Source organism: Colossoma macropomum, unplaced genomic scaffold, assembly GCF_904425465.1.
Source record: "Colossoma macropomum unplaced genomic scaffold, Colossoma_macropomum, whole genome shotgun sequence".
Taxonomy (NCBI): domain Eukaryota; kingdom Metazoa; phylum Chordata; class Actinopteri; order Characiformes; family Serrasalmidae; genus Colossoma; species Colossoma macropomum.
The window spans coordinates 40,117,475-40,139,008 of NW_023494785.1; the positions used below are offsets into that span (position 1 = coordinate 40,117,475).

At 40.0% G+C, this 21,534-nt stretch overlaps 1 protein-coding gene across 2 annotated transcripts in view; it reads left to right on the top strand.

Annotated features, from left to right (window-relative positions):
• Window positions 1-21,534, top strand: part of ddr1 (discoidin domain receptor tyrosine kinase 1) — an 84,052-nt gene that overhangs the window by 14,044 nt on the left and 48,474 nt on the right. For both annotated transcript variants that reach the window (XM_036594677.1, XM_036594687.1), the window contains exon 2: window positions 21,063-21,211. In XM_036594677.1, coding sequence (XP_036450570.1) covers window positions 21,115-21,211 — 97 coding nt within the window. In that variant the 5' untranslated portion in view covers window positions 21,063-21,114. The remainder of the gene's footprint in view (window positions 1-21,062; window positions 21,212-21,534) is intronic.

The following is a 21,534-nucleotide window of genomic DNA, read 5'->3' on the forward strand; positions in this document are numbered from 1 at the left end:
TTTTTCTCATAACACTTTGTTTGGATTGAGTCTCTGAAAAACCTCCGTTTGGAGGACCATGTAGCCCTAACACTTTGCCCCACCCCTCTATCTCAACAAAAATCGGGACACCCTACCCCTAGACGTGAACATGCAAACATAGGGCTAAGGGCTAAGTCGTAGGGGCGAGTGGTGAAATGGGATTGGGCCTTACTCTTGTCCAGTCTCATGCTCGGTCACTGTCTCTTTCGATCTCTTTACCGCCTCTGCCTGTCCATCCTGGGAATACCGAGCTAGCTTCTTCTTATAGCCAGCTGAAGGGCCATAGTTGTTGATATGTGACGTGGTGCCTTAAAGCGTTTGTGAGAGGTGTCTTGGCCACTCCTCCAAAGTTACATAGCACTATAGCAGGCATTGTGTGGCGATGACAGAGATGCCATTCTCCCTGTCCCTGTTAAGTCAGTGTGCCACTAAAATGGTTTTAAGCATTTAAAATGTTTTATCCAACTTTCAAACACTGGAGAAACAGTAAAAAGGTTTTGGGAACTATTTTGTCAGTTTCTCTAGAACAAAGCATTTCACAACAAAACACATTTTATTAAGCAGAAATTTTGAAAAATCGCTTCAGTTTCAGTGCCTGAATTTTTTTTTGCGGAATTTATGCCTCATTTAATCCCAGCAGTTCATGAGCAGTTTCATCTGGACTCTTTTCAGTTTTGTTTTAGGTCTTGAACCCTGCAGTAAACTCACCTGTTCTCCTTTCCTCTCTCTCTTCTCTGCTCTTTTTCTAATTATGCTTTTCTCTCCATCTTCTCAGACTCCTGATTTGTATGGCTTCCATGTGTTAACCCCCGCTGCTTTCCCCTCAGGGCTGTAAACTAATATGTTCTTTTAACTTTTATTCACCCTATCTCTCTCACTCTCTCTTTCAACTTCGCTTTAGTTACAGTGATATGATCTGTGTGAGGGAGAGAAAGAGAGAGAGATTGATTTGTGCCGTTTTCTGGCTTGTCTTTGTGAAAATCTCACAGTCCTGTCACATACTTCATTCTCTCTCTAACTCCCTCAAGGCCTAACTGTGCTGTGTAGGTAGCGCCGTTATTGTAAGGCTGTGAAATGCGTGCTTAGTCATCACTAACAGCCCTTTTCAGTGAAGGCCGGCAGCAACGGTCTCTTTCTGCACCTGCAGAGTTCGCAATCCATTTACCGGTACAACACGTTTGTCTGTGTTTTATGAGTGAAAGCTGTTAAAGCTCGATGAAAAAATCTAATGTACACAGTTTTCCACTTCAGATTTGGTCCATCATGTTTAGTGTCTTGTTTGCTTCTTTAGCTTTGCTTTGGAGCTACAAGGCTAATGTTACCAGCCAGGCACGTCAACAGTGCTGCCATTTTAGGGTGGTCAACATCACAACTGGGCTGCATTCAGTACCATTACAGAGCGGCAGTTTAAGAAAGATACTGTCCAAAATTGCAGTATTTCAAGAATATTTCACTCAGAAACTGGGATAGGATTATATAATGGAGGGAACGCAGTGATCCACACTCATGTTTGTGTGATGCGTATGCCTCGTGTCGAGTTAAATGAATAGTTTAGTGCTAATGTTGCTAACATCTCACACTTTCAGGACCCCGTTTCTGTTGCTTTTAATACGTCTTCACTCACTTTGACTCACCACTCATACTTACATTACACAAGTGACCACTTGCTGCGTAAGAGAAGGTGGACGGTTAGGAGCAGATTATTCAAACGAAATGCTCTGGCCCTCAGCTAGGTTAGTCTCATTGAGCTAATGGGCTAGCCATTCAAACTTCTGTTTATAAATAAAATTGTTTTTTTTTTTTTGTGTGTGTGTGTGTGTGTGTAATCGTCTGGCCATAAACGTCGGTGAGGTAATCCATGTTGTAGTGCATTTCTATTTTGTTGTTAGACATGTAGCCTTTAGCAAGCTAGCTGACCAGTCAGCTGGGTAAACCGATGAAGTTGTATCAGCAAATCGAACATTTTGCTTTTTGAAATGTGAAGCGTTTTACAGTAGTTTGCTAGTATTGCTTATAAACAGATTTGTCTGCCATTTTTTTCAGGTTTGAAAAGGTTAATGCGTCAGATGAGTGCGTTTACATGCGCTTGATAATCCGATCATAATCTGATTTCTGCAGTTATCTGATTATTCAAATGGTCATGTAAACGGCGCACTCTGATTTCTTAGACCGGAGTAAGGTCTAGACATCCGATTAAGAAATCCAATAAAGCGAGCTGGAATTTAGCTCAGTAATCAGATTTCTCAGTGCATGTAAACAGATTTCTCTGTCTGCACATGCGCAAGAACAGACTGCGGTACCAGAAATAAGCGAGCAGTGTTGCCGCGAGACGCAGCCAGACACTTTTGGAGCGGCGCAAAAACGTATACATGCTTGACAAAATAATTTAAATATTCTTCATCTTCTACATGATGTATATTCATATTTTCAGGTAAAGTGGTGCGATTTAAAAAAAAAAAAAAAAACGTGGCATGAAGTTTTACATTATATTTATGATACGTCTTCTCCTGTGAGTTTATTGGATGGTTGCATAGCAGAAATCCGATTACTGTCTGACTCATGTAGACCTAAAGATTTCCCATTATCTGATTACTCAAGTGCATGTAAACGCGTTGATCGGATTACTGACAAAATCTGATTTTCTGCAGTTATCGGATTATTAAGTGCATGTAAACGCACTCATTGATCCTCGCCCCTCATTTAACATCCTTCACCTAAGCTAATGAAGTAATGGAGCGGCCCTAGAGATGGTGCTGGGGATTCCCCTGAGGTACTGAAACTCAACAGAACTCAGCAGTCACCCAAATCTTTTCCTTAAACATATCCAAAACGTTTCTCAGTCTCTTCAAACCAGATCCAGGTCTTCATTAAGGTCCATGTGGTTTAGGAAGCAGTAAGACTTACTGTGACTATAAAACAAACAAACATAACACAGCTGTGTAGCTGAGAGAAGTTTTGGAGATGTATTTACGCAAAAAAGTTTGGTGACTGTTTGATAGCAATGTTGGCATCATAGCTCCAGCACTAAACTGAAAAAGCAAAACTGCGACACCAAACATGTTTACATCTTGGTTAAGTTGAAATGTGTAGATTTTTCGCCTTTATATTCCTTCAGGTAATCTCAAGTAGACTGTGGTTTCTGAACCTGTATGGGACACTTTTATCTGCAAAAATGGACCAAAGTATATTGCATAGCTAAAATCAGTAGCAGCAGCCAACTAGCCTGAACTAGCCAACTAGCTTTTGTCCACACTTTTGTCCATTTATATGGATAATAGTATATCGTACGATGTCAGAAGCCACAGCAGTTGGTTGGGCAACTCATGTCTTGCCTGATTGTATTTGAGGTGAGTGGAAAATTCGCTTTAATTGTAGAGAGTCTGTAAAGAACAAACACAGCGCACAGTAACTGCATAGTAAGAAGAAGCTGATTGGATGACAGCCCATTATGACATCACCTTACCAGCACACAGTAACTGCATAGTAACAAGAAGCTGATTGGATGCCAGCCCATTATGACATCACCTTACCAGTGTACAGTAACTGCATAGTAACAAGAAGCTGATTGGATGTCGGCCCTTCGTGATGTCACCTTATTTAGTTTCCTACCTTGTTTAATTTTCCCTGCTGTTCCTTGTAGCTATTTTATTAGCTTAATTATTACTTTATTCGTTTAGGTGAAGGATGTTAGATAAAAGTCATTCTGTCTAGTTTTCCAGCTGTTTAAAATGGGACAGTTAAAGCTAAATGTTGTGGTACAGATCATGTATCATGAAAATCTCTTCATGTATCGCAAAATATCTGTCTATTCTAGGAAAAAGGCTGGAAAACGCCGACGTAAAACAGAGTTGTCAGTTTCGAGTCTGAGCTACACCCCATTAATGTGTGTGAATGCGAGAGCTGTTTTAGTCACGGTACCATGTTAAGACTTGAATGCGAAGAAGCCAAAATTGCGTGCAGTCCAGCCGGAGCAGTGCTCTGTGGGAAAGCCGGGAATTGGCTTTCCATAACAAATGGGACAGGTGCGCGGTGGGAACTGTTGGAAAGCAGGTGGGGGCCCCGCTACCAGCGCAGACAGCCGAGGCAAGCGCAGGCCTGCAAACATCCCATTTTTTCAGAGCGTATGCTGACACTGACTATTTAATTCACAGAGTCGGCTGATGGCGACTGACAAGCATCAGTGAAATCTCCCGAGTCCGTGTTTCTCCAAATTGTTTGTGCTCAAAATGTGCTGCAGATCTCTTTTTTTTTTTATTGAAGTCTGAGCAGAAATGGCTTCTGCCCGACCTGAGCTGAACCCTGGAGCTGTGCACTCAGAGCCAAGTTCTGCCGTCGTACGTCATTTTTACTACTTAGGTCTACGCTCAGGTCATATCGTATTTTCAATGTGAGGATTTTTTTTATATCAGAAATACCACCACATGGTTTTGCCTTCACTCTAGTGGTTTTTCCACACTGCAGGATTTCTGCCGATGTCATTAAACCTGTGAAACCTTAATATCAGCTGAATTTATTGGGAAAATCATATGTCGGTGAGGCCCTGATGGAAATATTAAGTAAAGAATATTGTCTCAGGCCTAATCATACGTACACTTAGAAAAACAGTAGTTTGATAACAGTTAGATAAACAGTACCTGGTCAGAGTACAAAATAATTTTAAGGAATTACTTTTGCCTCGAAATTGGGAGGTAGTTTAGGTATAAATGGGGGTATTTTTCAAAATGTACAAATAGTATTGTAAATAATATTGATCTTAACCAGAATAATAATTAGTGATTAAATCTCAACAGCAGAAAATGTTTTGGCTAATATTAACTGGCCTGTTGTTAGCTGGATAAATTACCTCATTGTTAGGTAGCTTAAATGAGCACATTGGTGGCTGGCTAAAATAACTGGCTAGCTAAATGAACACAATGGTAGATAGTTAAATTAACCCAGTGTTATCTACCTAAATGAACACGTTGTTAGATAAGTTAACCCAGTGTTATCTACCTAAATGAACACATTGGTAGATAAATTAACCCAGTGTTATCTACCTAAATGAACACATTGGTAGAGAAATTAACCCAGTGTTATCTACCTAAATGAACACATTGGTAGAGAAATTAACCCAGTGTTATCTACCTAAATGAACACATTGGTAGAGAAATTAACCCAGTGTTATCTACCTAAATGAACACATTGGTAGAGAAATTAACCCAGTGTTATCTACCTAAATGAACACATTGGTAGAGGAATTAACCCAGTGTTATCTACCTAAATGAACACATTGGTAGAGAAATTAACCCAGTGTTATCTACCTAAATGAACACATTGTTAGATAAATTAACCCAGTGTTATCTACCTAAATGAACACATTGTTAGATAAATTAACCCAGTGTTATCTACCTAAATGAACACATTGTTAGTTTGCTAAATTAACACTATGCCAGCTCTCTAAATTAACCCACTGTTAGCAAGCAAAACTACTCCATGGTAAGCTAGCAATAGTTATCACATTGTTAGCTTGCTAAATTAACCCATTGTTGCTTAGTTAAATTGACACATTGATAGCTACACAAAAAGCTACAAAAATATATATATTTTTAATCTTTGCATGATTTAAAGGGTTCTTTGCATCGTGATATTGTTCTTCAGATTGATGGAAAATGTGCTGTAGATAATTCTATATAAATAGAGAGTCTTAAAGGGTTCTATATAGCACCAAAAAGGGTTCTTCTACTGTTTTGATGTCAAGCATGTAACAATAGAGGAACCTTTTTGATGCTATATAGAACCCTTTTCTAAAAAAGTTCTATGTAGAACCATATACAGCACATTTTCCACGAATCTGAAGAAAGATTTCATGATGCAAAGAACCAGTTAAGCATGCTGAGGGTTCTTTGACTGTTCATGGTTCTATATACCTTTTTCTTTACTAAAGAACCCTTGAAGAACCACCATTTTAAGTGTGTAGCTAGCTAAATTGACAAATTGGTGGTTAGCTGAAACAAACCAATGTTAACTGGCTAAATTAGCACACTGGTAGTTAGCTAATGTAGGACATTATTAGATACCTAAATTAACCTATGAGGTATTTTGCCAACAGATCTTTTAATCTTGAGCCAATCTAACTTTTATTTCTGAATAATAGAAAGACTGACTCATTTTAATGTAGCGGTTTGGAGTCGGTGTGGTGGTCCTGAAATTCGCAGCAGCTTCTTGTGCAGCGTAGCAGCCCAGTTCATCTACAGATCAGCAGGTTCACCCTGACAGGTCAAGTTGTGTGAAGTGTCGGTTGGATTAGGCTTTTGGTGCCATCATGACATTCATTCACTTTGAGAAATTACATTTCTTTGTTCATTCAAATAGACTTTTTGAGGTCATTTATGCCCTTTAAACTCGGTTATTTCCGACGCTGGTTCTGCTATCATCTCTGCGCCATCAGAGTGATGGGGTAGGTGGAACTGGAGCGTAGGTGGTGGTCTGACGGTAAGATTTAAAGCGAGATCGAGAGCTTTAACGCCTCCTCCTCATCCAGCTCATTCCTCTAAAACATGCGGTTTGATTTTCCTCTCTGCCCTTTCCTTCAAGCCCCTTTCATTCACTCTTCTGAAAAAGTGACTAAGCCTTCCTCTCATTATCCCCCCTTTCTCTCTCTCTAGTGTACCCAGCCCCAAAGTGAGTAACCGTTAGTTTTCCTGCTAGTCACATGGATTCTTAAGCTGTGATGGTCAGCTTGTCCGGACGCTTGAGTCACAACTCGCAAAATGACGCACACCTGACTCACGGATTGGCACTAAAATCGTGCATTCTTACATAAAAGAGCAGTCAACGGTAACCATGGTCTGCAATTACTGTTGTTTTGCTACACATTACGTAGTGCAAGTCTGCGCTTCTGACTTTTTTTTTGTTTGTTTTGATGTCGAATGTTAAGATGTTCATGTTAACAACAACGTTTTAATTAAATTCAGATCCTAATAAAATATCTCTTCTCTTCTACTTACAAACACAAAAGTGGAATAGATTGAAAGTGAAAATGAAATGTTTAAAATCTGTACTTTCACGTTTTGAGGTTTTTACTCCACAGGGATGTGTGAGGGGTAATAAAATCACGCTGAGTGGAGGGGTGAGAATATGATAAGCTCCAGGCAGTGAAGGTCAGACAGTTTTCTTTTAAAGGTCTCGTGCCGCCCAGAGATTCTGGAACGGAAACAGCCAAACAATAGAGGTGCTGGCGGCCTGCACGGCCGTTACTCACCAAACTGCAGTGAGACACCAGCAGGAAGACTCGCTGACCCGCTCCGGAGATCAGGAACGAATGAGTAAAACTCATTAGATAAACAGGCCTCACTGAAACAAACACAGCGTCAGTACACATTAGGGATGGGCGAGGTCGGTAAAATTAGATGTGGACCGTTCTACTGAATTAATTCATACTACATAGATACTTTACTCACAGTAAAAAAAATTAAAATAATTAAGTATTCAGACCTTACATATTTACAAGGATTGTATTATGATTTATTTAACCCCATTACATTAATTGAGATAGTAATAAACTAAATATAAGAAAAACAAGTATCTCCAAAAGAGTAACTTTACAGGAGAGGGCAAAAACACTCTTACCTTTCAGTGTAAGTCAATGTAAAGAGGTTTTATTCCAAGTGATTTTAGAACATTTTCATTGGTCTATTCATCATGAAATTCTTACACAACATAAAGGACAGCTGCTGTGTTGAAATGATGTAGAAAATTGAAAAACAACAAAAATGGACATATGTGGTTATAGTTGGACTATGATGATATACAAAATCAGACTAGGGTACTTTCTATTGGGAGGTGTCATTAACCCCTAAATTTACACTTGTGAAATAATACTTACATTTTTTCTGTTTTTTTTTTTAGTATATTTTTGATGTCTTTTAAAGTGCATCTATATTAATAATAAGTTGAATTTTTAGGTAAAAAACTTGAAAAAAGTGCATTTTCATGTCACTACTGCAACACAAGTTTTAGTCTGTAGGCGGAGCCTTATTGTAGCAACCCCTGCATTTTAGAGCAGGAAGTGAGGCTGCATCCCTGTCCCTCATGGCCACATGGTGAGAAGTTAGATCCTATTGATTTGAAGTAAATGTGCCCCAAAGTTTTAAAGTCATTGTGGAACATTAAGAATTGTCACTACCGAAACACATTTTCTGCAGTTTAGTAAACATTTTTGTGTTGCGATGAAGATATTATGATTTTACCTGTGTACAGCTGTTCAAAGCTGTGTTTGCCAGTCATGTGCTGGCTCAAAATTAGCTAAAATTTTCACCACCGAAACAGTCACTACTGAAACGTTTGGTAAAGTTTTGGCACTGAGACACCATTCAGGAAGACTCACTGTCCTGCTCCAGAGATCAGGAACGAATGAGTAGGACCTCAGAAGAACAGGCCTCACTGAAACAAACACAGCGCCAGTACACATTAGGGATGGGTGTGGTCGATAACATTACATGTGAGCCATTATGCTGAATTAGTTCAAACTGCAGACCCACAGTAAAAAAATATAAAAAAAATAATGAAGTGTTCGGACCTGAGATTCGTACAAGGATTATGTTATGATCTGTTCAACCCCACTGTATTAATTGAGATAGTAATAAACTTAATATATACAAAATCAGAGTACAAACAAGGTACTTTCTATTGGGAGGTGCCCCAAACCCCTGAATTCTCTTAATACTTACAATTTTTACGTTTTTAGATGTTTTTGATTTCTCTAAAAGTGAGGTTGAAAGATTTAGATTAGTCTTAAGTTGAATTTTTAAATAAAATTCATTCAAAAAATGAACTGCGTTTTCATGTCACTACCGAAACACAAGTTTTAGTCTGTAGGCAGGGTCTTACTTTAGCCACGCCCCTGAGCATGAAGTGAGACTGGATCCCTGTCCCTCATGGCCACATGGTGAGCAGGTAGATCCCATTGTTTTGAAGTAAATGTGCCCCAAAGTTTTAAAGTCAGTGTGGAACATTAAGAATTGTCACTACCGAAACACACATTTTCTGCAGTTTAGTAAACATTTTTGTGTTGCAATGAAGATATGATTTTATGTGTGTACAGCTGTTCAAAGCTGTGTTTGCCAGTCATGTGCTGGCTCAAAATTAGCTAAAATTTTCACTACCGAAACAGTCACTACTGAAACATTTGGTAAAGTTTTGGCACTGAGACACCATTCAGGAACTGCTCTACAGGTTTGGTAAAGTTTGGTAGAGTTCTGATTGTTTTGTTAGAGACAAACTGAGCAGTGAGGCTTGTAATGTGAAAGTAGCCTGTTTTTGACAAAATAAAAGTCACATTATTGATTAATTTCTGAGTTTTTAATATATTGTATGGCAGTGTTTTGCAATATGTAGCAATATAATACACAATACTGGTGTTCATGGTGCAGCCCTGCTTGGTTTGAGGACTTTCTGTTTTCCTCTTACAGATCAGTGGCTTGATTGGCACTGGTGGTCCGGGTGCATTACATTCTGGTGGTGTATTTTCGGGTTGACGGACATTGCTGTGTGTGTTTTTTAGCGCAGGAGCGTCTGCCCTGTTTAGCAGACCACCGTTAACTCTGACATCATCTCTGTACACACTGAGCAGCGGCTCTCGTTTGAATTTGCTTCATCAGCAGGTTCGTGTCGCGGCCCGTGGGTGTGTGTGTGTTGTGTGTGCATGTGTACACACCATCGCCCAGCTGCATTCTGGGTTTTTCCAGCTTTTTCTGTTCATTTGTTTGTTTTCTGATGAGGCACCAGCCACACAAATGAAGCTGCAGTGTGAAATTCCCTTCTTCTATTTTAGATTCTTCAAAGTGGCCCCCCTTGATGCAGCTTTACACTCTTGGCGTTCTCTCAAGTAGCTTCGTGAGAGCCATCTGGGATGTTGGGGGCATTTTGAGAATCGTTTTTTTAACATCTAATATTTTTTTGTTTTGGAAACAAATTCATAGACATCAGCTTTTGCGTATATACGTGCAGTACTGAGGAAAAGGAAGAGACCACCCATGCTTTAGTTCATTTCCAGTCAAAGCCATTAAGTGCAGGTTATTCGTTTTTCAGGAGATATTTCTGAGGAGATTATATAAAGGATCATTTTCAAAACCGGAGTGCAAAAATGATTAAAAGCTAAAGGGAAAATGGGGCTCCTAACAACCGCCTGGAAGACCTGGTAGACACCACAACTGCCCCCATCAGATAAACAGCACTTAAAGCTTTCATCTCAGAGAGAGAGGAGAAAATCAAGCTGCTTCAGATCTGAAAACATCCACAGGTGCTTCTGTCCATCCTTCCACTGTGAGAAGACGACTCAGCGCTGTGGGTCTGAAAGGATGTGTAGCTGTCAAGAAGAACCTCACTGAGAAAAGGAGACGGACAAAGAAGCAAAGAAGCTGAACAATGAACTGACCACCCCAGAGTCCAGACCTCAACACCACTGAATGAGTTTGATTACTTTAGAAAATGATCAACCAGCTTCTAAGACTGAACTTTGGAGGTGTGTCTGCAGATTCTTTGAGGAACTGAAAGTGAGTCTCCTGAAAAGAATGGAAGCTGGAATAAAGGCAAAGAGTGACACAGTAAATACTGAGAAAATGTGATATTACATTTAGTTGTTGAGGCTTCTGTGTAACTCTATGTTAAATATATGTTTTCTGCACATTTTTCTTTCCACCGTAAATAGAATAACTTGTTCTTAATGGCTGCTTTGACTGGAAATCAAATAAATGAGGTGTGGTCTTGCCCTGTGCTGTACATTTGAAGCAATTTTTATACCGTTAAGCACTGAAAAGTAACGTTGCACTGGAAAGCAGGTTACTTTATTAATTACTTACTTAATTTGATTTAAAGGGTCTATATGTAGAACATGGAAATATGGAAAACTGGAATTTCCTGTTTTTTTACATAAGACACTTTGATGTTGTATGTAAAAGTTTCAAAGCAGACCGTTCACACCACAGTCCTTGCAGTCTATATATGGAAACTAATCTGCAAAAACAGATAGTTTTAAATTCACTGAACTTGCAATTTCACAAAAAACCTTCATATTTCCATATTTAAACAACATATGTATGATATATTTCGCTGCTGTTGAAAGAAAACCTTTTATCACCATTTTTCAGTTTTTGACATAATTTGAAAATACCTGTTGACCTTTATATTGTATGTTAATTTCATGATGAACTGACCAAAAGAAATGGCCCAAAATGACTTGGAAAAAACTCTGGTTCCATTGACTTACATTAAAAATAAAGTAGGTTTTTTCCTTCTCCTGTAAAGTTAGCATTTTGGAGATACAAGGTTTTCTTCTGGCAACAGCAATTTATTGTATTCCAATGCAAATATGTGAACACAGCAAAGGAGGGTAACGTTTCTCTCCGTGATTACTGCTGCGGTGAAATAAACCAAGCCATGGGTGCCAAACATCTCGTTGTTGAATTTCAGAAGAACCCAGTATTATACAATCAAAATTAAGAGTACAGAGCGTCCTTCTGGTTTTTACACTTGAAATAAACAGTCTACATTGCTGAAGCTCTCCTCTGATAATTATCCGTTTATGCTGATATCACTTTCACTGTGCCAAGCTTTGCAAACTTTCTTGGCGCTGTCGGTCATGAGGTACAGCGACATTTATTTCATTGCAAATATGTGAACGCAGCACAACCCTGCATTTACACCGGCAGCGACACGTTGCGTCAAAGTGGCCGGAGGTCATTGATTTTCAGTGAAAGCTGGCGATTTCCGGCGAACATTGGCGACGCGAAGTGGGCGGAGTCGGTGACACAACAAAATTGAGCGGAGTAGCTTTATGCAAATACGGAGCGAAGCGATGTAGCAATTATCAATAGTAATTGAACATGTAGAACGTGTGAAACGGTACCCTCCTTTTCTGGTTCCTAGATAATTGTTCCTATTACAGGTGGAATAATGTTGGTGTTGCTTTTGTCGCAAATAGATGATAATTACAAAGACCAAATACTGATTGTCTCACAAACTGACTGCACAGACAACGGGGATTCAATATAAATAAGCACACAAGCGATTCCTCATGATTTTTAATTTTAGCGGAAATGCATATATGCAATAAACCGAATGTTGGTTTTTTTAGGAGCCATGGACGCCAAACATCTCGTTGTTGAATTCCAGATGAACCCAGTATTGTACAACCAAAAAATAAAAGAGTACAGAATGTTCTCTTTCCTCTTTTGTTCTGTTTTCCACCTTAAATAAACAGTCTACACTGCTAAAGTTCTCCTCTGATAATCATCCATTGTCGCCGGTATTGCTGTCAACCATTATGTGGCTTCATGCTGTGGTCATTTGCATTTTTTTCAACTGCAATATTTAAACTCAGCATAAATCATCACATGCTTCCTCGAACCGTGTCGAGTTGTTCAGTAATCTGTAATAGACTTGCTTATGTGGTTCCTGACACTGTATGCCATATTGTTTTCTATAAATATAGACTGAAGTACGCTCAGGCCTCGAGGTTGCTGCTGCTGCTGCTGCTACTGTTTGTAGCTGTACAACATACTCAGCTGAAGAAAAACCCATTCAGTCAGGTTGTTTCACTGCTGGTGCTCTATGCTAGTCAGTTGGTCTGTTAGTGTTAATGCTATATTGTTTGATCTGAATGCAGCTGTGCAGCAGTTGTCCCATCCTGGATTACTGTCCCGGGACAGGGGCCTCTCGCGGGCCTCGCTGCGCAGGCTGAGGTAGTGTTATTGTGATATTTAGGTTAGCATTACTTAAAGTGGAATTCTCTGATTGTCCTGAATTTCTGCGTAATTAAACTGCTAAATTAAATGTAACCAGTCATTCAGAGTGGTTTGACACGAAATGCCTGGTTCTAGAGTCAGAATTGTTCACAGTGGTGGTGATAGGAACCAGACGTACATATAAAAACTCAGAAGACACTTGTAGATACTTCTGGGTACTAAACAAAATGGCTGCATTTGTGTTGTAGTCATGGCGACCCCTGGTTCCTATCACCACCACTGTAAAGACATCTGAGTAGGTAAGTTTGTTTACAATGAACCGTTTCACATTAAACCACTCTGAATGACTTTTTTTACATCTCAACCACCGAATTATGTAATGGCAATGCATAAAAATGACTCTCCGTTATCTATAGATGATGAGGTTTGACAGAGCGTACCGTGATATGGCCATGCGTCACCCAGTAGGAGACTTTTTGGGGCGGGGCTTTAGTCACTAGCAGCCTCATTCACCAACCGTTCTTAAGAAATAATTTTATCTTAAAAAGCACTTCAGCAGTTTTTGTAAAGATTCTGACATTCACCAGTGTTTTCTTATTTGGGATTTTCTTATTTGGGAATTTTCTTATTTGGGATTTTCTTATTTGGGAATTTTCTTATTTGGGATTTTCTTATTTGGGAATCTACACTCGAGCACGAAGATGTCAACAATTCTGTGGTTTATAAACACCTCATGAATCTGACGTAGACTTTTCCTTAGGACATTTCTCAAGAACAAATTTAAGAAAAAACTTAGGAAGATGTTGGAGAATGAGACCCACTGTTAACAAGATGGAGGAGAAGCTAAATGCTGCTGTCAGCTCACATCAGAGCTGTACAACCTTCTATACATCTATAAGGAGAGCTCGCCTGGCTTGATAGCAGCACTGTAAAGGGAAATACGAGAGTGGAGCCTGCAGTACGGGATTGTGCATGATCCAAAATGTCGAAGAACTTGAAAAAACTCTTGAAAACTTTAACATTACTTAAAAAGACAGTTTCCTGTATGATATGTAAAATTGAGCTCAGAGGGCATCAGTCACAAGTATGAGAGAGAATATACACTATATCCATTGCAGAAACTCAGCAAGGTGAAATATTAATAACTTAATAAAACCTCAAACGTAAAACAGCACATCACTGACTGTGTTTACATGCAATTATTAATTTTATTTCTGCAATTACCTGGTTATTCAAACGGTCATGTAAACAGCATACTTTGATTTCTTAGATTGGAGTAAGGCCTAGAAATCCAATTCAGAAATCCAATAAAGCAAGCTGGATTTTAGCCCAGTATCTGGGTTTTTCAGTGCATGTATACCCTTACTCTGATTTCTTTCCTTTTCCTCAGTCTGTGCATGTGCAGAAACAGAGCTCTGTCCTGGAAATAGCAAGCAGTGTCTAACACAGCACCCACAAAATGGCAACAAAACACTTTTAAAGGGATGCTGAAAACATCTGCATGCTTCATGATTTAAATATTCTTCATCTTCTAGATGGCTAGCTAAAGTTACTTAATATTAAAAACAAGGCTGCGGCGATGTTCGAGTTTTACGTTACATTTACGTCGCATCTTATTCTGTGAGTTTATTGGCTGGTTGCAAAGCAGAAATCAGTTTACTGCCTGACTCACGTAAACCAGTAGTTTTCCCATTATCTGATTACCCAAGTGCTGACAAAATCTGATTTTCTGCAGTTATCGGATTATTAAGTACACATGAACAGACAGCAGACAGAATAAACAGCACTGGCTGAAGGGATGAGCTGCAGTTTGAAGCCTTTGGTCTAAGCTGCTCGGCTAAACTAGACAGTTATAAATGTAGCTTGTACGCTAATGCATACAGACTAGCTTGGATGTTTTTCTTTTTTTCTCCAGACTTTAGCCTCTCGTCCACAGGACGCTTCTGTTAATATAAATCAACAAAGCTTATTGAGAGAGGCTTTGTTGATTTATATTAACAGAAACGATTTGGCCGATTTCGGTGACTATTGAGTTCTAGTGTTTGTTAGCAGCGTTAGCCTCGTAGCTCCAGTTGTAAACGAAAAAAGAAAAACGTGGATATCAGACTCCTCATGGCTGATCGACTGATAAAAATGCTGTCATTGCCTTCCTGGTTATTGCCGTTTTATTCGTGATGGGCAGGCTTTAGGTGCTATAGGTCAAAGTCCTTATAGGAAGGTTTGTCCACTTGACGGCCAGTTGTTTCTATTCATATGAGACCAGACTAATATCTCTCTGAATGGGGAGAGACATATAAAACTGAAACTGAAAGCTACATTAATTTATTAAAAAAATATGTAAAATAACTAATAAAATCTGAAAAAAACCAGCATAAATCGTTTGTAACACACAAAATTTTAGTTTTAAATTTAACTTGTTCTGGCTACTGTGCTTGCACACATCTCCCCAACAAGGGGGAGCTTTTGTCACTCATAGCTTTTCCAGCAAGCTGATTGGCTCATTTTATCAAAGGGCGTGACTTTCTTCGTAAACAAACGTGATGTTGAGCTTTTCCATTCATATATCAAGAGTGATGAGTCTCCTCCTTTATATTTTCTCTGTTTAGATCACCGTATCTGGTACGGCTGATGACTGGACTTGTTAGTGTGTGATCAGTGTTGCCAGATTGTTTCTACACGACCTCAAGGCGAACCTGGACGCGGTTTGAGAGAAGTTTTGTTGATTTATATTAACAGCAACTATTTGGCTGATTCCGGTGACTATTGAGTTGGTTAGCAGCGCTAGCCTCGTAGCTCCAGTTGTAAACGGAAAAATAAAAATTTGGATCTCAGACTCCTCATGGCTGATCGACTACGCCTGGGTTAAGTGTAAAATTTGTCACTGATGCAAAGTTTAACGCTTCAGCTTTTGACGGTTTTACACTGTAATGGCATTTTGACTCTCTGAGCTGCTTTGGGGAAAAACAAACGGAAAATAAAGGAACGTTGCATTTAATCCGTGCGTTTAAATGTGCTTATGGGTTTAGCCGATTGAGGACGGCGATTTGTTGCTGTGGTTATGCAATATTTGTAGTCTGTATTGTAAACGGATGTGCGAGCGCCAAGTGTAATAAACCCACAACTCGTGTTTCAGCACTGAATCATTTGGCACTTGTTTTTTCCTCTCTCTCTCTCTCTCTCTCTCTCTCTCCCTCCCTCTCTGTGTGTGCCTCTCTCTCTCTTGCTCTGGCTATCTTTCTCTATCCCTCTTTCTCTCTTGCTTTCTCTCTTTTTTCTTCTCCTCTGTGTCTTTATCTCCATGTCTCTCTCTCTCTCTCTCCCTCTCTGTGTGTGCCTCTCTTTCTCTTGCTCTGGCTATCTTTCTCTCTCCCTCTTTCTCTCTTCTTCTCCTCTCTCTCTCTCTCTCTCTCTCTCTTTCTCTCTCTCTCTCTCTCTCTCTCTCTCTCTGTGAGGTTTAGAAACACTTGTATCCTGTGTGTGTGTGTGTGTTGGCCGTCTGTCTCTGGCTCCTGACAGCTGCACTTAACTGTATATACACACACACACACACACACACACACACACACACACACACACACACACACACACACCCTCAGAAGCTCAGACACACACACACAGTCCATTAAGTAGAGTCCATTACACGCTTCCCTTCTCAGCATATCTCATAACACTCATCTACACGTCTTTTCCACACCTCCTTCAGTCCCCCCTCCCTCTCTTTCTGTCTCTTTCTCTATCTAATGCTCGCTCCCTTTCTTTTGCTCTCTCTCTCTCTCTCTCTCTCTCTCTCTCTCTCTCTCTCACTCTCAGGCCTTGTGTCTGCACAGCTGTGTATCAGCTGTCCCTTTTAGACACTTCACAACAAACCGTGTCATTCTCCAGGGTGACAGCTGTCACCTTCCCTCCTTAAAGGGGAATTCCACCAATTTTTAAAAATTTCTGCATAATTAAATGGCTGAGGTGTAAACAAAGTCATTCAGAGTGGTTTGGTGTGAAATGCTCTGTTCTAGAGAAACTTACTGAGTCAGGACTGTCCACAGTAGTGGTCATAGGAACCAGACGTCTGAAGAGTTTGTTGCCTTTAAAATCACAAATTTATTACATGAAGTGGTTATGAATACGCTGCCTGAGGCCTGAGACATTGTTTTCTGAAGATTTATAATATGGATATAATAACTCAGAAGTGCCGCTGTAATTTGTTGAGCAGAAACTGCTTATAAAGCGAAGGCATTTTTGCATTTTGCATTATTATAATATGTTCAATGTTACTTGACAACGTTAAATAACACCCTTACCTTTAAAATCATTGTAATGCATAGCCTCTCGTGGCTTATTGCGTTATTGTACTAATGAAGATGTGAAGACAATAGTAGATCATTCTCTCGCCTCCTCAGAAGACACGTCCTTCACCAAGTTTAGACCGAGGTCTCTTTAAATACTCTCTCAACACGCTCTCAGTCATCCACTCTGAGGGGTCTGAGGCACAAACTGTTCTTCCGCCTGTTGTGTGCAATTACATTTTCTCCCAGAGCCCCGGATCACAGAAGCGTGTCGGTTTTTAATGATGTGCTGTCTGAGGGGTCGAAAATCACAAGCACTCCAAATTGGATTTGGGCCTTGGGATTTCTCCAGATTCTCTGAATGTTTTAATAACGTTATGGACTGTAGTTGGTGAAATTCCCCGCGATCAGGAACGTTGTTCTTAAACTACCGGACTGTTCGAAATGATCACCTGTCAGATTAGCAGTGGAAAACTGTGACTATTAGAGCTAAGACCTTAGTTTGGGGGTCAAAACATGAGAAAAACCTGCCTCAGTGATAATGCTAACTTCTGCTAGGGTCCCTATTACAGTAGTTTGTTAGCGCCAAGCTAATGGCAGTTTGCATTAACACTTTTTTGATGATTTTGAAGTTAGCTTCGAATTTGCTGTTCCACCTTAAATGGTGCAGCAGTTACATCCTGGCACATTTAGACACCAGAATGTAACTGCATCGTTTAAGGTGGAATAGAAAATCCGTAGGCACCAGAATGAAACTGCTACACCGTTTAAATCGGGATGAAACTGGAAAAAGACCGTTCTAAACTGCCTAAACTGATGACATTTATTTGGCCCCTGAACAGAAACTGTGGTCCCCGTGAGGCCCCACCTACAAAAAAAATCCTGCAGTCACCACTGACCACAACTATTTTACCCTGAATCAACATCTTTGATGGCTAATGAACTTTGTTGACTAGCTGTAACCTTTACTGTTCGTCTGAACTGCGAGACCGAGGCGGGAGACTGTAGATTACACGTTTTGTAATTACAGGGTAATGTCTGTGTTTATTCTGCAGCTGGGTGATTGTGCTCTAATGTCATGCTAATGGTAGGCAGGGCGCGTCGCTCAGGTGAATTAAAGGGGCTTTAAATGAAAAATGCCGAAAGCCGGGTTTTAATGCAGCCAGGCAGCCTCACCTGTTCCGGCTGCTCTAATGAAGCGCCATCACGACCGAGCGCTAATGCATACACGCACACACAAAGAGGGTTTTCGTTTTCGCCCCGGTGCCACTCGCTCAGATCACAAATCATCCAGAAGGTTCTGCCTCGCTGGCTGTGCTTAGACAGCCGGGGTTTAAAGCCTCAGTCAGGAGCCACGGAGCGGTAATTGCCTTGTGGCTGTGGCACTGTGCTTTTCAGAAACACCGTAGGATGAGCTTATTTCACATTCATAGACAGACTTTCGATGCAAGGAGCGTTGATCAGTCACAGAAAACAGCTTTTTAGGGCTGAAGATGGTTCTTCTCACCATTCGCTCCCATTCAGCTTATACCACAGTATGCTTTCAGGTCGCGGCTAATGAATGAGTTATAACCTGTTATAACCGCTTAACCTCTTAAAAGAAGATCGTACATATTTCTATAAAAATGGACAATTTTATGTCGCATACACTCTTAAAAAAGATGTTTTTTTATTCAAGAACGTGGTTCTATATGGAACCATGGACACTCAAGGAACCCTTTGCATGATTTAAGGGATCTTTACATGAAAACGTTCTTCAGATCGTTGGAGAATGTGCTGTAGATGGTCTGTTTTAGAAGAGGTCATGTATCGTACATATTTCTATAAAAACAGACAATTTTATGTCGCATACACTCTTAAAAAAGATGGTTTTTCAAAGGTTCTTTATTCAAGAAAATGGTTCTATATGGAACCATGGACACTCAAGGAACCCTTTGCATGATTTAAGGCTTCTTTACATCATGAAAACGTTCTTCAGATCGTTGGAGAATGTGCTGTAGATGGTTCCTTTTGGACACAAAAGGATTCTTCTACTGTTATGATGTCAAACTTGTAACAATAGAAGAGGAATCCTTTTGGGTGCTATATGGAACCCTTTTCAAAAAGGTTCTATATAGAATCGTCTTTAGCACGTTCATGCACATTCTCCATCGGTCTGAAGAACCTTTTCATGATGTAAAGGACCCTATGTGCTGTAGATGGTTCTATATGGAACCTTTTTGAAAATGGTTCTATGTAGCACCCAATAGAGTTCTTCTGTTGTTACAATGTCAGACTTGTACTAAATTGAGCCTTTTTCAGAAAGGTTCTGTATAGAACCATCTGAAGCACATTCATGCACACTCTCCATCAGTCTGAAGAACCTTTTCATGATGTAAAGAACCCTATGTGCTGTAGATGGTTCTATATAGAACCTTTTTGAAAATGGTTCTATGTAGCACCCAATAGAGTTCTTCTGTTGTTACAATGTCAGACTTGTACTAAATTGAGCCTTTTTCAGAAAGGTTCTGTATAGAACCATCTGAAGCACATTCATGCACACTCTCCATCAGTCTGAAGAACCTTTTCATGATGTAAAGAACCCTATGTGCTGTAGATGGTTCTATATAGAACCTTTTTGAAAATGTCTCTATATAGCACCCAAACAGGTTCCTCTACTGCCGTGATGTCAAACTCGTAACAACAGAAGAACCTTTTTGGGTGCAATATAGAAACCTTTTCAAAAAGGTTCTATGTTGAATCGTCTACAGTGCATTCATGCACATTCTCCATCAGTCTGAAGAACCCTTTTATGATGCAAAGAACCCTTTAATCATGCAAAGGGTTCTTTGAGTGTCCGTGGTTCTTTTAAAAGAGTGTAACTAAAAACAGTTTTTCAGTTTCAGTTTTTTTAGTTAAACAGATGTAAACAAAGTCATTGAGACTGGATTGATGTGAAATGCTCTGTTCCAGAGAAACTTACCGAGTCACAGTGGTGTTGAATGGAACCAGACGTCTGAAGAGCGTAATGCCTCTAAGAGCTCCCTCACAGAAAGCTATTATATGAAATGGTTATGGATATCCTACCTCAGACAATGTTTTACGACAGTTTTGAGATAAGGTTATGGTCTAAAACCATTTTTTAAATCCATTCTAAGGCAAAATAGTACCTAAAGAAAACATGTTCTCTCAGATTTAACACTATTTCACCATCAACTTTACCTAAAATAACTCAGAAGACGCGTACAGGCTCAGTACTCGTTTTGAGTAGTAAATAAATGGCTATATTTGTGTGGTAGACACTGCGACCCCTGGTTCCTATCAGCACCACTGTAAAGAGACCATTTCACATCAAACTGCAATGACTTTGTTTACGTCTCAACGATTAAGTTTTGCAGAAAAAAAACATGGGTGGAATTTTTTCCTTTAATAGCTCAACACGATATGATGCTGTCGCTGCTGTCGGATCTCCGCTTTTGTTGTTTTTCAGTTTTTGACATAATCTAAAAAATGCCTGTTCCCCTTTTTACTGTGTATAAAGTTCATGATGAATGGACCAAAAGAAACGGCCCCAAATGACTTGGAAAAAATGTCTGGTTCCATTGACTTACATTAAAAATAAAGTGTGTTTTTTGCTTCTCCTGTAAAGTTACCGTTTTGAAGATACGAGGTTTTGCAGCGAAGTGCTGCTAATTTAGGTGTGCGGTCTGCGCGCTAATTTGTGGCTATGAGATTCAGTTACTTGGTAGCTTCAGACACCGAACATGTCTTGGCTGATCAACTACTTTTGGGCAAAGGGGGGGAAAGTGATATTGATTTTTCACCAAACTACCCTTTTAAAGAATTAGCTGTGTGTGTGTGTGTAGTGGACGTGCGTACATATGTGGTGATGTTGCACTGACATGCCAAAAATATATACCAGCATCTGTATATATATATATATATATATATATATATATATATATATATATTTCAGGCGTTGACCATATTCAACAGCATAGTGCAGTGAAGTTAAAAGGCTCTCTCTCTCTCTCTCTCTCTCTCTCTCTCTCTCTCTCAGGTATGCCTGCGGCACTCACTCCAGACAGGTAACCGGGTGTGTCGCTGTTGCCATGGCAACACGGATACTGCCAGTGTTGCCTCTCCTCCTTGCTGCCTTCCTGGTCTCCTTGACGACAGCGGAAGACCACGAGTGGCATTTTGACACGGGTAAGAAAGAAAAGCTAGCTGGAAAACGCTAGTGCGGCTAGAATTCACCTTATGGCAGCTTTCAGGGCGAAGGTCATGTCGTGTGGGTGCTGGGGATGAAGTGAACGGAGTGGAAACTACATTCCCTTCCTCCTCAAAACCCACTAATGCAAGTCGGTGCCCGTGTGTTTGTCTTCATTCTGTAGTCGGCATCATTAGGAGCTCCGGGTCTAAGCTGGTTTTCTGTATGGGACAAATGACTGACATTGGTGAACTAAAATGTTTCAAAGTCAGTACATTTTGGCGTATGGACATTTTTCAGCATTTTTCATTGGATCCTCTGA